This window comes from Callorhinus ursinus, unplaced genomic scaffold, assembly GCF_003265705.2.
Source record: "Callorhinus ursinus isolate GAN/ISIS: 27379988/994484 unplaced genomic scaffold, GSC_fseal_2.0 scaffold10, whole genome shotgun sequence".
In the NCBI taxonomy this organism is placed as follows: domain Eukaryota; kingdom Metazoa; phylum Chordata; class Mammalia; order Carnivora; family Otariidae; genus Callorhinus; species Callorhinus ursinus.
The window spans coordinates 65,988,521-66,002,779 of NW_027397072.1; the positions used below are offsets into that span (position 1 = coordinate 65,988,521).

Sequence of the window (14,259 nt, forward strand, 5' to 3'; positions counted from 1 at the left end):
TAGCTAAGTATATCATATCTCCATTGATTTTCTTTTATATGCCTGCTATTTAAATTTTAGGAAAATTTCTTTACGTTTATTCATTCAGGATGAACAGAGAAACCTTCAAGTAAGGAATGAAGATTTCATAGAGAGGCAAAGAATTAGAATCTTTAACTTCTGAATTTGTATTCTGGTTTTAACATTCTGAAATAATTTAAAATTCATATAATCATATTTTGTTCTAAATTGAGGTGTGTTACAGTTACTTGAACCTGAATTTTTAAAAATGTATTACTTATTTTTTTATTCACTCATTCATCGAATGTACTGAGTGCCTGCTTTGTAGTTTGGCTCTGAGTGTAGTGGTGAAAGCAAGTATTTGCCCTTGTAGAACTCAAAATATTTGTCAAAATGAGACTAGGATAGACAATGTTAGACTGATGAAAGATGAACACAGCCTACTAAGCATTTCTAAATAAAGCTTGAAAGTTAGTTTAGCTATTCATAAGAATCCAGTCAACAAAAGTTATTACTTAGTTTTAGTCTCATTTCTGTTACCGAACTCTTAACACACCATTTACTCCAAAAGCAGGTGCAGTTAATATCCAAAGCAGGCCACAAAGCCACAGCAGTGGAGAATTTAGCCTGCTTCATGATCATGAGACTTGGTCCAGCAGTGGTAGCAGTCCAATCCAGTACTTGAAAAGACAGACCAGATCAAGTCCAATGCTCCAGCACAAAATGCCTGATTCATTAGAGAGTCGAGCACATCACAAGATCAAAACTGGTTCCCCTGGAAGTGAAGTTGTTACTCTACAACAGTTTTTGGAAGAAAGCAACAAGCTTACCTCAATACAGGTTAGTTTTACCTGGTAGGACCTTAATTTAGATCGACACTGCAAGTTAAATTTCTGTGACTGGACTATAGAGCTTCTTTTTAAGTTAAGGGGTGCTTAGTTTTATATCATACAATCTAATATATCAGGAAAGTAAAAGCTTGGCTGCATTCACTAATCTGTTGTGATATCTTTTTTAACAGATAAAGTCCTCAAGTCAAGAGAATCTTTTAGATGAAGTAATGAAAAGTTTGTCTGTTTCTTCTGACTTTCTGGGAAAAAACAAACCAGTTAGCTGTGGTCTGGCCAGGTCAGTAAGTGGAAAAACCCCAGGAGACTTCTACGATAGACGGACAAGTAAGCCTGAACAATTTGTGAGACCCAGTCCTCGAAAGACTGAAGATGCCTACTTCATTAGCTCTCCAGGAAAACCTACACTAGGCACTCAAGGAAAGATAAAATTAGTAAAAGAAACTTCTCTGTCACGACAATCAAAAGATAGTAATCCTTATGCCACTTTACCTCGTGCAAGCAGTGTGATCTCTACTGCCGAAGGAACTACTCGAAGGACAAGCATCCATGATTTTTTGACCAAGGACAGTAGACTACCTATGTCAGTTGATTCACCACCAGCTACTGCTGATAGCAGCATCACTGCAGCATCTAGTGAGTACCTTTTACACCAGTGGTCATCTTACACACTTCACAGTCCAACCCATGCTGTAGGATCTCATGTGCAAAATGATTTAGCTACACGTAAATCCAAGTCTCTCTATGCCCAGGCTAGAAAGTCAAGAACAGAAAAGTCACAATTTCTAAACCAAACTTTTGCCATTATTAGTATGTCTAATGATGCATTTGGAATATCAGCTGAAGATAGTGGAGAGTCATTTACTGTGGCTCATCCATCTCAGCCATTTTTATCCCTGAATACAGAACTAGTTAGTAACATAAGTGGGTTACCTCCCAGACCAATCACAAGAGTAACTGACCAGGCTTCTGCCTCTTTAGATAAAGCTGCAAAGAAAGATAACGAACAGTTTTCTGATAATCAGAACCCTAGTAACAGTAACCCACAGTCTTCTGCAGATAGCAATAATCTTATCACTCCTGCATGCTTCCATCCTGATGACACAGAAGCTGCATTGTTGGTTTCTGAGGATAATCAGACTGTTTGGTATGAATATGGTTGTGTTTGATCAAAACTGCACAATATAATACTGATGTTACTTGATATGCACCGTGCTTCTCTAATCTGATTTGAAAAGCTGCTGTTGAAAAGTATAATTTGGCTAGGCTTATATTTTTATTTTTAAATTGTGGCATAGTATTCACTTGTACATGATGGCATGTGTATAAATATGAATGTGTAACCATACCAAAGCCTGCATGAAATATTAATTGCATTGTACATTTTCTGCATGACTTTAAAAACCTTAACAATACATGCTCTTCTTTCACATTTCTTGTCACCTGATACAAGATTGTTACTTTGATACCTGGAAGCATATTAAAATAGTTGCATGCTATAATTACCAAGAAGGCATTTCCAAGTCATATTTACTTTGTTGCTCCCAAAAAAGAATGCTCATTTCCTCTCTCCCTCCTCTTTGCTCCCCTTCCCTCCCTCTCCTGTCCTTCACTCTTCATTCCTTCCCTCACCCAGAATGTGCACTTCCTATTGCACATGTACAGTGTTAAGGAAACTATGTTAAAAAGATGTCATTTTCTTTCGCCATTTAACTATGTCTTCTGTCCTGCTGTTTTATTTTCAAGGAAATAGTCAGTAACTCCATTAACACTTCCTGTAGCAAATATTAACTATTGCCCATATTTACAAAACTGTTCAGATTTAAAACATTGTTAACACTCATAAATTTATAGTAACACATAATTCTTTAAAAACCCCGCCAGATTTACATGTTACTTATAAAGTGACTAGGAACATTTGTATTCTGTTTCTTCACTTTTCTTTATCTGATAAATGTAAGAACTCAAGGACCATCTTTCCTTTAAAATGACTTTTTTACTTGGAATCAGTTAATACATTAGTTTTGCCAGTTCTTTTTTTATATAGAGTCAAAGATAATAAATCATACTCAATGTGTTGGAAATTTGCATTTTTACCTCTGTTCAAAAAAGGTAGTAAGTTTACAAAGTAGTGAAGACTGTTGCTTCTATAATCTATTTATTAAATTTTATGTGTTTGTCCTTAAAACAGCTTTTTAAATGAGTATACTGTGCTAAAATAAAATTAACATCAGAATTTAAATGAACAAGTGTGTTTTTAGTGGAACAAATTTTAGAACTACAAATTAATACAAACTTTTAGCTAAAAAAATAACCATATAAGATAAAGAAAATATTTTCGAACTCTAACTGCAGTGTCATAAACTTTTAAAATTATCTTGCTGTGGTTATAGCACTTTTAAAGCAGAATCAGCTAAACTTGAATCTCTGACTCCCAGAATTAAAAAAACAAACAAACAAACAAAACAAAACAAAGCCATAACCCTGATTCACTTACTTCTGGAGGAGTAGATCTTAGCTCTTTTTCTGGAATGTTTTTGCCATTTTGATTCAGCCTAAATATTACTGCTAATAACTTAGTCTGGCATCTGGAAAGGAATGCTTTGAAATGTAACTTTCTAAATGGGGAGGAAATCACTATTTTATACATGTTGTTACATTAAATTATTATTCTTATTAACTGGACCAAAGGAAATAGAATCCATAGAGAATCTTTGCTTAACGAAATTTCTATCTTTCTCTAGTACTTAAACAAGATCGTTGTGGGGGCTAGGCCCTCTCCATTTTTATCTTTGACTGTGCTTCTTTTCTCACAGCCAGCTATTACTAAAAACAGTTCTACTGCAGATAATCACATAAGCACAATCAGAAAATTTTCATATTTTTTTAGTACCACCTAATATATTTTGTCCATGAATACATCTATCTATTTTATTGTCACTTGTTTCACTGTCAGCCCTAACATTAAAAATGTTTTTTGGCTTCTCTTCTTTTTTTATAACCTAATAATAAAACTTAATGGTAAATATAAGTGAGATTAGATGGGGGCCACATATGATTAAAATGTAATAATTAGTGTTACTTCTTTTCCACTTTGAGTCAAGAATTATTTTATAACCATTTCAATTCTTTAGAGTTTACAAATCTGGCCATACACTTTAAATTTAAAAAATTTATTTATGCAAACTATATTGAGAAATCATGTCCTATTATGTTAAAACTGTGTGGTTATTTTACAAAATTAGACTTACAGGAAAACAGTATTTCCATTACAAATGGCTGTAGTTTATAGTATAACATGTTTTCACAAGGAACATATACACTGTGCATGTAAGACAGATCCATACCATGTCCATGTGTCTTGAGGATTGTCTGTGAGAATACAGGCTAGACTTCCTCCAGAGACTATCACCAGCTGTGGAGTCATAAAATTTTCTCAAAATACCAGTTTCTTCATAACACTTGGAATCAAATTTTTAGCATGGTAAAAACCATAGAAATCATCTACAGCCAGTGCTTCCCAAACTTAAAAAATCAGCATCTACTTGCTAAACAAGTCTTAAAAAGATGCCCCAGTATTTTAACATTTTTGTTATTGTTTTTAAAGATAAAATTAACCAACTCTGACTCAACTGAGCAGCTGCACTTTTTTCCTTTAAGACACCTCTATAAATATCCTACGATTTCATAAAGGAATATTTGGAAAACTATTTGGAGATTCAGTACCCTGATTTTAGATGAAACTGAGTAGCATTCACATTCCTCCCCTGGGTTTTTAGAAATCATACCCTCATTATTTGTGTGACATTGTAAACTGACATTGTTAGGCATTGGTCCCCTTTGACCAAAGCAGTTTTAGGTTTAACAGTGAAAGCAGGCATAATTTTTCTCAGTTAATAAAACAAATATTTCATTGTGGATGTTTCTGTGGCTGCATGCAAGATTATTTTGTACTTTAAAACTATTTGTGACTATTTAGTAAATAAACATAGTAAACCTATCTGATGCTACTAAAAGGACATAAGTATATTATTTCTGGCTTTTAAAATACAACAGTCAGTCTTTAAGTAATAAGATATCTATCAGATTAGTAAATTTCCCAGTTAGATTCTTTCTCCTTGCCCTACTCAACAAGAGCTCATTAGTTTCTTAACTTCATGAATTATATTATGCTTATCCTTTGATTAAATAACATGAAATGCTTTTCTCCTGCAGATGTGGACAAAGTACAAGAAAGCAGAAATTCAAAAAGCAGGTCTAGGGAGCAACAAAGCTCCTAATTCTATTACCCACTACATGACATGTGGGCCAAGTGGTGAGTTTCTTGCTTAAAATGTAAATGAGATTAGTCTCATTTATACAAACTAACCGAGTTACTTATAAGAACAAGTGCACATTGCATTAACAGATGTAAATATTGCTTGCTTATTCATGACTTTCTGTCCTACTTACTAGTCAAGCAAGATTTATTGATTGCTATAAGTTTTTGCCTGTCAGTGCAGGAAACAAACCTTTAAATATTATTTTTCTTTTTTTCTTAAACTTAATTTTTTTTTTGAGAGGGAGAACTTAATTTTACTTGTGAATTATGTTTTAGGAATTCCTTTTTTAATCTGAAGTCTTTTTCTTTTTTTTGGTAGGAATACAACTTTCCCACAATGTTTTTGATAATTGAGAACAAACAATAAATTAAATACCTTTTGTATGAAGAGCCACTCAAAGAAAAATTGTCTCTGACTTTCTGTCACTCTCTCATTCCTATAGAAGAAATATCTGGTGCATGTTGTTCTTATAGTGGCTACTCTGTATTTTATCTCTCTCTCTTATCTTCAAGCTTTTCTTATATTTTCTTTCTTCTTTCTACCTTCCAACTAAATACAGAGAGAAAAGTGTCCTTCAGTTTCTCAGTGTGAAGCCTTTATTTCTGAAGTAACAAGACACCCAACTATAGGAATCATTTTAAAAATCTTTAAGGAGACTTTAAACAATCCTTCGTGACTAGAGCAGGCAAGAAATACAAAACCTTCATTCCTTCCTTGAATCAAGGAGCACTACTGGAGTCAACTGCCAAAATTTTTAGAAGGTTTTAGGACTTACTATACATTGTATTGATAAGATCTACTGAATAAAGGATGTTCTCTCACTAAGGACCAAGTGTTTTAAGATTCCAAGAAGTACTCCAAGAACAATCTACTTCTTTCGTCATTTGTTTATGAATTTATCCATGTTTGCTTAATGCTTCTGCTAAGTATTAGCCAAAATCTAGCCATTTATATTTAGTTGTGTAAATCTAAATTAAATGCTGTAGTATGTTGTGGAATGTACTATATATCATGATACAGAGAACATTGTTTTGGCATGTCAGAGCCTTATTTGGTTAGCAGACTGCATGTGTTGGTATCCTTTCCTTTTTTTTAACCAATTATTTTGATGCACTGCAAAAGAAATTCAGTTTATGAAGATAAATCTGAAAAATAGGAGCTATAAAAAATTTACAGTAATATTAACCTTCCCGTATTCCCCTTTAAGCAACACTAAGCATTCACACCTGGATCCAAGGTAATTAAAAAGAGTGTTTTTCTGAAACTTTTTTAGTAAGGTGGTTTTCCAGCAAATTGCATTCCCAAGATAATGCTGTTGTGTTTTAAATTCATTTCCCTTCTTTAGTATTGGGTTATGTATGTGTGTTTGTTTTTTTAACATGAGAGCTGACTGTTGCTTAAGAAGTTTTCTTATGGCAAAAAAAAAAAATGTAAATAATTTACTATGATCTGCATTTTGCCAGGAACTCATTTATTTTTAAGGTTATCACGTATTAATAAGAACTTTTCTGTTTTTGTCCTTTATAATATTACATTAAAATTGGTAACTATTGGTACTTTTGAAATATTTGTATGCATTTGTTACCTTAAACATCTGAAAGAAGCACAAAAAAAGTAGATTTAGTTAACCCAGGGAAACATCAGTTTTTTTGTAGCTCCAATTTTATATCACAGTTTTATTTTCTTATGAAATCAAAAAATGCATTGATATTAATGCAAATTCATTATTTAACATAAATATCAGAATAATCTTAAAGGTCTGAAATGAGAAAGATAATGACTTTTTTATTTAAACAGTATACTTCTTAGGCTCTCATTACCAGCTCTAAAAATCTTTTTGGAATAATTCCATATTCATAGTGTGTGGTTTAGGAACTATGTGTTTCATCACTAACCTAGTAGCCATGATACTGTGTGTGTCTCTCCCACCCCCCTTCCCTCTCTCTCTCTCTCCCTCTCCCTCTCTCTTTTTGGTAGGCCAGTTAGCAGTGTTGTGTTCATAGTCTACTTTCAGAAAGATTTAATGAAAAGAAAGACAGCATGTATAGTTGACCAGAAATTAAAAAGCAATTTAGAGAACTTGGACTTACGTAACTTAATGCCACCATTAACTTAGATTTTACCGCCAAATAATGCTGTAAAATTAAATCACTTTTAAACTCTTGGATGAAAGGTGCTATGTAAATGTAAATACAAAGGATTCTTACTAAAATACAACTATTGCACAACAGACATATTTAAAACTTACTCTCTAGATTTTGAAACATCTCTCCATCGTGACTCCCTAGATTCAAGTATCAAATTGATAATGGGCATCATGGCAGTCTAGAGATACTTGCATGTAAAAAATGTAAATTCATTTTTAGGTGGATAAATTGAAAGTAAATATAGAAGTTATGTTTTAGCCAAATACAGTAAGTGGGTAACTTAGATTTATATTAACTAGCATCTAATTTGCACAACTAGGACACATCCCAGGACATTTACTGCAAGTTGGAATTTAATGAGTAGGAAGTGGCCCGGTGACAGTGAATCATACCACAACTTGACCTCTCCAGAACCCTAATGTCCTAAAATAGAGAACCTGTTGACTTAACCAGCACATTTATTGCTTCACGTACAACATGCTTAGGGGCAGCCTATATAGTACTGAGTCTAAGGAGGCTGACCCTGAGAAAGTGCAGTTAGAGACAAAGGGGGAACACTTAAAACCACGAAAGTAGGAATATTCTCAATTATATTCATCACCTTTTTCATACCATTTCGAGAAAGGACTAGATAATAACCTCATGAATATTTTACTTTCTCCAAAAGATTCAGAAGCAAACTTAGTAGGAAGTCACTCCTTTCCCTGATAAATTGCTTCTGCCAAACAAAATAGTATGGCTACCTAGAAACTTACTGGGGCCACTTTCCTGACTGGGGTCTGCCATGCTTTTATCTGGCTGTGTTCTAAATCAACACCCAACCCCCCACTAGGAAACTGAAGAATTAATATACAGGGTAATAGCTTCCACAAAGAGCTCCAATAAAGTGCTTTCAGATCTGGCAATGTGGAAAGGTTTGGTCCACATTTTTGAACTGGTGGTTACCAAAGAGTTCATGTAACAGGTTTGTATGTAGCACCTTTCATGCAAGGCATGGTAAGAGCCTATTAAAAAATCACTGTGCATATTACAGAATTGCAGCCACCTCACAAATGAAGTATTACAGCCTGCACTGTCTTAACAGTTTATGTCAGGAAGTGAAAAAGATACTGTACCAAATCTGGAATTACAATGAGGAGTAATAATGTATGCTACATGACTTTGTATTTTAAGTTACTTTTACAAGAAAAGTGAATTTTTGTGTTTTTCTTTTCTGCTACACTTCGTCCTGAGATGTATTTTTTCTTTAAGCCTTGAATGAGTAATACAAAAGGAGCCCATTTTGTGAAATAAACCTTGATGTACATGTTGATATTTGGACAACAATGAAAATGCCTTAAAAGGAATGCTTATGGATAAAGTTGCACTTATAACACCCTTTAACAAAACCTGATTTTAAATTGTCTTTTTCTTTTCTACTAAGGGTTCTCTTTCAATGTTTGCCATTGTACTTATAATTGTTATTAAATACCAAATCAAATAATATAAATCTGTAACATTTCCTTTAAAAATAATGCTACTGAGGCATCTGGAGTTGAATGGCAGTGATTATTACTTGGTAATACCTATTATCAGCCACAGGAAGCCAGTTCAAAACAAACCATCATTGGTTTGATTTGCTTTTAAAAACATTTCATTATTTTTCATTTTAGTTTTTAACTTTATTACTCCTAAAAAATTAAGTTGGTTTAACATTCACTTCAACTAATATAAAAATAAAACAGAGAGGTGATTTTTATAACAAGTGGTTAAAATCATTTAAAAACTGTAACATATAATCTAGCTAAGTATTATCTTTCCTTTGCCTTTGCCCTGGAAAACCTTTTTTCAGACCTAACCCATAGCCTTGTTTAGATGATTCTTTCTAAATCTTTTAGGGATGAGTATTGGTTTGGGAACAGAATGGAATCTTACCAGTTCTGTCAATCCCCACATAGGTTTAAATACAATAATATATTGCACAAAGCAGTGTCTTTCATTTTCATTTATAGACTTTGGGGAGGCAGAACGTTAGAGGAGGCAACCAGTTGTGTATTCTGGGGCAGGTTAGTCTTTCTGAGACTGTTTTTGTTATAAGATGGGAAAGGCACTGTCTACTGTCCTCAATCTTTGATTCTATTCATGAAACCTTCATTTTATGTGCAAAGCAACCTAAAATTTCCTCTTAGAGATGTCGTAAACAGCAGGCAAAAAGTAACATGGGACCTTAGAATAAGTTATCATTTATGGACAATATTTACTAACTCCACAGCTCTTAAATTCATTCTTTATAGAAAATCTGCCGTGAGTAGACTTATAACTTCTAATCCTATGTATCAAGAAATAACGTTTTTACTTATTTTGCCTTTTAGTAACACAAATTGGTTACACTATCACTACCAGATGGAAGTTACTTTTGAGTGACCAAACTTAGTAAAATATGGTTACCTCACGACTATCCCTTTTGCTTGTAAGAGAATTTTCATGATGAGATCTCTAGACTATTTCTGTAGTATAGTCTACCTCAGACCTTCAACTAATGGTTTTGTTTTAAGCGAAAAAGTATGTTACTCCACAATTCTGAACTAGCTTCTATATAACTGACAATATATAATCCTGAGTTCTTACACTGTTTCAGATGCCATAATTGGGCGGGGGATAAGTAAAATTTAATACAGCCTACAGGACAGAAAAAATTTTTCCAAGTATGGTCACATTTCTAACCTCTCAAAAAGATTAAACAAATCTTTCCTTAATCCTCATTCTCCAAAGATAACCACCATCAACAATGTAATATATTCCTATATTGCTTTTTATTTTTTCCCTGTATGTACAATATATGTATAGTTTTATATATGCTGTTTTTGCAAGTTGCTTTTTTCAAGTACAGTAAACACCCTAAAATGTAAGATAATCTTAGCTAGCCTTAGTTTTGTTGTTAATCTACTCTTAATTAATTGTTGAAGGCATTCCTGTAATGAGTAGTGCTCATGGGGGATGGGAGATGGACTCTGAACTGACTAAAACTACCTCAGTATATCTTTTTAAAAGCAGCTGCTTTTTATAGGGCACCTGGCCGGCTCAGTCAGTAGAGCATGTGACTCTGGATCTCAAGGTTGTAAATTTGAGCCCTACCTTGGGTGTAGAGAATAGTTAAAAAATAAATAGTTAAAAAAAAAAAAAAAACCCAGCTCCTTTTAGATGAAACGTTCCTCCTAGAATGATTTAATCACCAAACCAAGGTGCTAAATATTCTTACCACTTTTAATGCTTTTTATAAATTACAAATAAGAAAAACAGCTTTCAGAAATAAATGTATTCTAAATATCAGCCCAATTAGTTGTTTTTATCAAAATTAAGTATTATGGGATCATGTCCAGTCTTCTTCACAAATGTGAGAAAGTCTTCAGGGCTCAATCCCATGGTTGCAGCATTGGTCATTGGATGAAAGTACACCTTTTCATGCCCACCTTCCAAAAAAGCTGAATCCAGAACAAATTTCACATCTCCATCATCACAGAAGAGAGCCAAAGGTGTGGCACAGCCTTGGCCAACTTTTAGTTTTTCTAGCATGGCTGTTTCATCAGCAAACCGAAGATTTCCACTCCCAACACCTAACTGCTTGGCAAGATCATTTAAATTAATTTGTCTATCATGAAGAACTGTCACCAGCCAATAGCCTTTCTTCTTCTTGTCTTTAAGAAATAAGTTCTTACTATGTGCGCCTTTCAAATGTTGGATATGAGGCATCATTTCTTCAACTGTAAACACCTGTAAAATATCACATGAAAACTTCAAAAAATATGCATGTACGCATACTCTGCTTGCTGGGTGAACGTTAGGGAGTACTCAATGCCCTGGATGTCACTGGTAGGGACCCATTCCCAGCCCATTAGGAAATAATACACCTTGCCGTTTCAATCCCTCATCTCGAGACCTCTTAGGCCAGTTCTCTTTTCCAATGTGCTGGCCAAGCACTCCTCCTAAAGTGTTTTTTGTTTTTTTTCTTTAAACTTTTGGTACTGAAAATCTACAGCAGCCCAGATTCCTAATCCTTAGCATTCCATTACATCCAGACCACGTGACAGCCTCCACTTTACAAATATATAACCACAATGAGAGTGAGATCACGGGCAAGGAACGAGACCCGGACTAGTAACATCAGAAGAGCTGGCAATATGCACAGGTAAAGAAGGGGGAGAGTTAGGTTTACTATATAGGAGGGAAGAAGGTCAGAGAAAATGATCCAGTTTTGATGTTAAATTTGTAAAGTTGAAGATTTTTAACGTATTTGTCTACCCTTTGAAGAGCACCATATTTGGCTATTACCATTAACTGTTACTCAAGCTATGTTACTATGCCTCCGCACCATTCAAGTTAACACTGGTTCTGTGAAATGTTTGCAAATCCTCACATCAATACATGAAATCATGTTCATACCAAACTCTCTAAGCTTGGTGTTCTGCTATATGCATGATGCCTGATACATCGTTGACACTACAGAGACAGTTTACTGCCTGGTAGGTTATCTACACCATAAAGACACACCCAACTTTACATGCAGAAGTTCTCAAAATGAAATGTGACCAAATCGCTCCAAGAGGAAAACCCTGTTTCCTCACAATAACATCAAAGTCCCGAAAGGCCTTTGATGTTTCTGTCGGGCCCCTTTTGTGCTCTGGAACCTGGGAAATGTCCTAGAACGTACGTTTCTGCGGCACCTTACCGCTGGGGTATGTGGTCTTCACGGCCCCGCCCGAGAGACGCCGCAGCGGAGCCCACCTCTCCCGCAGGGCTGTCCCGCAGAAGCGCCTCACCTCCGGGTGCTCCACGACCTCCGTATGGATGGCTAGGGCGCCGAGCCGCTGCTCCAGCGCTGCCCGCAATTCCGCGCCCGCCATGCTGCCGTCGTAGCCAGAGGAGAGGGACTGGGCGGAGAAGCGGTGAAATGGGCGTGGCTTCCCGCGTGACTGGCCGACTGGAGGCTAGGGCGGAAGTACCCGGAAGACCGGGTACTGAACGCCGAGCGTTCATTTCTAAAATGAAATTAGAAAGCATTAGAATAGGAAAGATCGCCGAGCGTTCATTTCTAAAATGAAATTAGAAAGCATTAGAATAGGAAAGATCACCCATTTGAAGGTGTGGCACATCCCAAATAATTGTACTTAAATATTTGAAGATGTTCAGGAAAACCCAAATCCAATGATGGTGAACTGAGAGTGATCAGGGGAATGATCAGGGGAAAGAAGAATTGGAATCTGATTGTAACCAAGAAAGGTGAGTATGTCCAAAAGTAGAAAACTAACCCAGGGTAGGATCTCCATGACAGCTACAAAAGAGGAATTCAAAGAGCCAAAATTGGCCGTGGCATCCCCCATATTGTCTAGGCAGTTGAGTTTTCTGACCTAGAAGTCTCTTTGGAAATGAGCTGCCATCTATCAGTTATTCAAACTATGAATTCTCCCGCCCAGCACACCACACACATGCACACCCCTATAGCTAATCCATCACAGTTCAGTTTCTCAAATCATTCCACTTCTCACCACCTCCATCACCCCAGTCCAAACTACTATCATTTCCCCACTTGGCTGACATTAATGTTCTCTTAATTTTAGTCCACCTGTGGTGGAATGACCCAAGTATCCTGCTCCAAGCAAGTCTTAGAACCAAAGATATTTATTATAAAAGGGAACTACATCTGTCTATGATAAAAGAACTTCATATCGCTGTTTAAAAACTATCCTAGCCCAGAGTTAATGCAATATTTGTCAACATTGTATTAAATACAAAAGAAATGCTATCTAACCCTGGCATAGTCCTTTGTCTTCAAGGCAAACACAATCTCAAACTTACACTGGAAACAACAACATGAAACATGAAATTCAAAGTGATCAGCATGAGCTTGAGGAACTAGATATTTAGTTGCAGAACTTGAATTTTAAAAAAATTATAGAAACCTCACAATTCTAGGAGAGGAATAGCATCTGATAAATAGTTTACTGAATTATTTTACAATAGGAAAAGACAATAAAGTTTTGTGGCATTTATACAAGAATGTGTTGAGGGAAAGAATCTTGTTATCATTAGGAAGAGTACGGATATTGGGCAGAAAAGGACAGAATCTGGGAAAAAAGAGCTGGAAAATGGAGTTATGCTAGGATCCATGAAACCAGGGACCCTCATCTAAGTCTGCTCAAAGTAAAAGAAACAGTGACAACTGTAGCCTACCTAGCAAAGGAAATATAAAGGCCAGAATATTTATCATCACAATGGGGATTGGGCATCATGGCATTTGTTAGATGAAGAATGTTGGAAATTCCTTTTATTGAGTGAAATGGCAATTCCAGAACAGGTAAATTGAAAGCCATCCTAGGAAGCTGTACATACCCCAAATAAGTGAAACAATAGGGAAAAGTGCTTGCTGCAATCTATGTCTCTTCAACATATCTTTTTGAACATCTCTATGTGCCATGCTTTCTGCCCTCAAAGATGTTAAAATCTAGCAGAGAGGACTGAAACGTTCACAGAATAAACCCAAGAAAATGTGACTAGTGGCATGATGTGGATGCTTTAGGAGCCCAGAGAAAGGGCGCTTAAGACTGGGTTGGTGCATCAAGGAAAGCATTAGGGGAAGATGGCACCCGTTTGAAGAATAAGTAGGACTCTGCCAGGAAAAAAAAAAAAGTGCTTCAGCTGAGGAAACCCCAGGAGATGAGAGTTGGCAGTGAAAAAGCATGGTATGTCCCAGGGCAGGATGATTTGGTGTGACAGTAGAGCAGAATGAGAGGCCTGTCAGCAGAAGACAAGGCTAGAAGTAGGCACAAAGAATTGTACCTGCTACACTAAGGAACAAGGAATGTCCCACCATCAAGGGCCATGTTAAATAAGGTGACATCTTCCTAGGGAATTCTGTATTCTCAATCATGATCTCAATATTTGAAAATCTAGGGAAACACAATTCAG

The 14,259-nt window shown here is 35.7% G+C and overlaps 2 protein-coding genes across 8 annotated transcripts in view; one reads left to right on the plus strand and one right to left on the minus strand.

The window, feature by feature from the left end:
- The window catches only part of CCDC88A (coiled-coil domain containing 88A), a 116,821-nt gene extending 107,756 nt beyond the window's left edge, over positions 1 to 9,065 (plus strand). For 2 of the 5 annotated variants that reach the window (XM_025868813.2, XM_025868815.2), the window contains 4 exons: positions 572 to 840; positions 1,022 to 1,484; positions 5,064 to 5,163; positions 5,730 to 9,065. In XM_025868813.2, coding sequence (XP_025724598.1) covers positions 572 to 840; positions 1,022 to 1,484; positions 5,064 to 5,128 — 797 coding nt within the window. In that variant the 3' untranslated portion in view covers positions 5,129 to 5,163; positions 5,730 to 9,065. Of the gene's footprint in view, positions 1 to 571; positions 841 to 1,021; positions 3,085 to 5,063; positions 5,164 to 5,729 lie in introns of those variants that run through there. The other 3 variants (XM_025868810.2, XM_025868812.2, XM_025868811.2) reach the window with 2 other exon arrangements.
- Positions 9,066 to 10,539: 1,474 nt separating this feature from the next.
- Positions 10,540 to 12,259, minus strand: LOC112821571 (prolyl-tRNA synthetase associated domain-containing protein 1). Of its 3 annotated transcripts, none has more exons than XM_025868817.2 (2): positions 12,114 to 12,259; positions 10,540 to 11,067 (listed from the first exon to the last, which is right to left on the minus strand). In XM_025868817.2, the coding sequence occupies exons 1-2, from the start codon at positions 12,195 to 12,197 to the stop codon at positions 10,633 to 10,635; spliced, it is 519 nt and encodes a 172-aa protein (XP_025724602.1). In that variant the 5' UTR covers positions 12,198 to 12,259; the 3' UTR covers positions 10,540 to 10,632. The 3 variants fall into 3 exon arrangements, 1 of the variants encoding a protein (XP_025724602.1); XR_003207482.2 differs by having other exon boundaries at positions 10,927 to 11,067; positions 12,005 to 12,255; XR_003207481.2 differs by having other exon boundaries at positions 10,944 to 11,067; positions 12,023 to 12,255.
- Between the last annotated feature and the right edge of the window lie 2,000 nt (positions 12,260 to 14,259).

Coding starts and splice junctions, on each gene's coding strand:
- LOC112821571 (XM_025868817.2), bottom strand. CDS start 12,197: ATGGCGGGCGCGGAATTGCGGGCAGCGCTGGAGCAGCGGCTCGGCGCC. Junction 11,068..12,113: donor AGGTCGTGGAGCACCCGGAG/GTGAGGCGCTTC, acceptor GATATTTTACAG/GTGTTTACAGTTGAAGAAAT.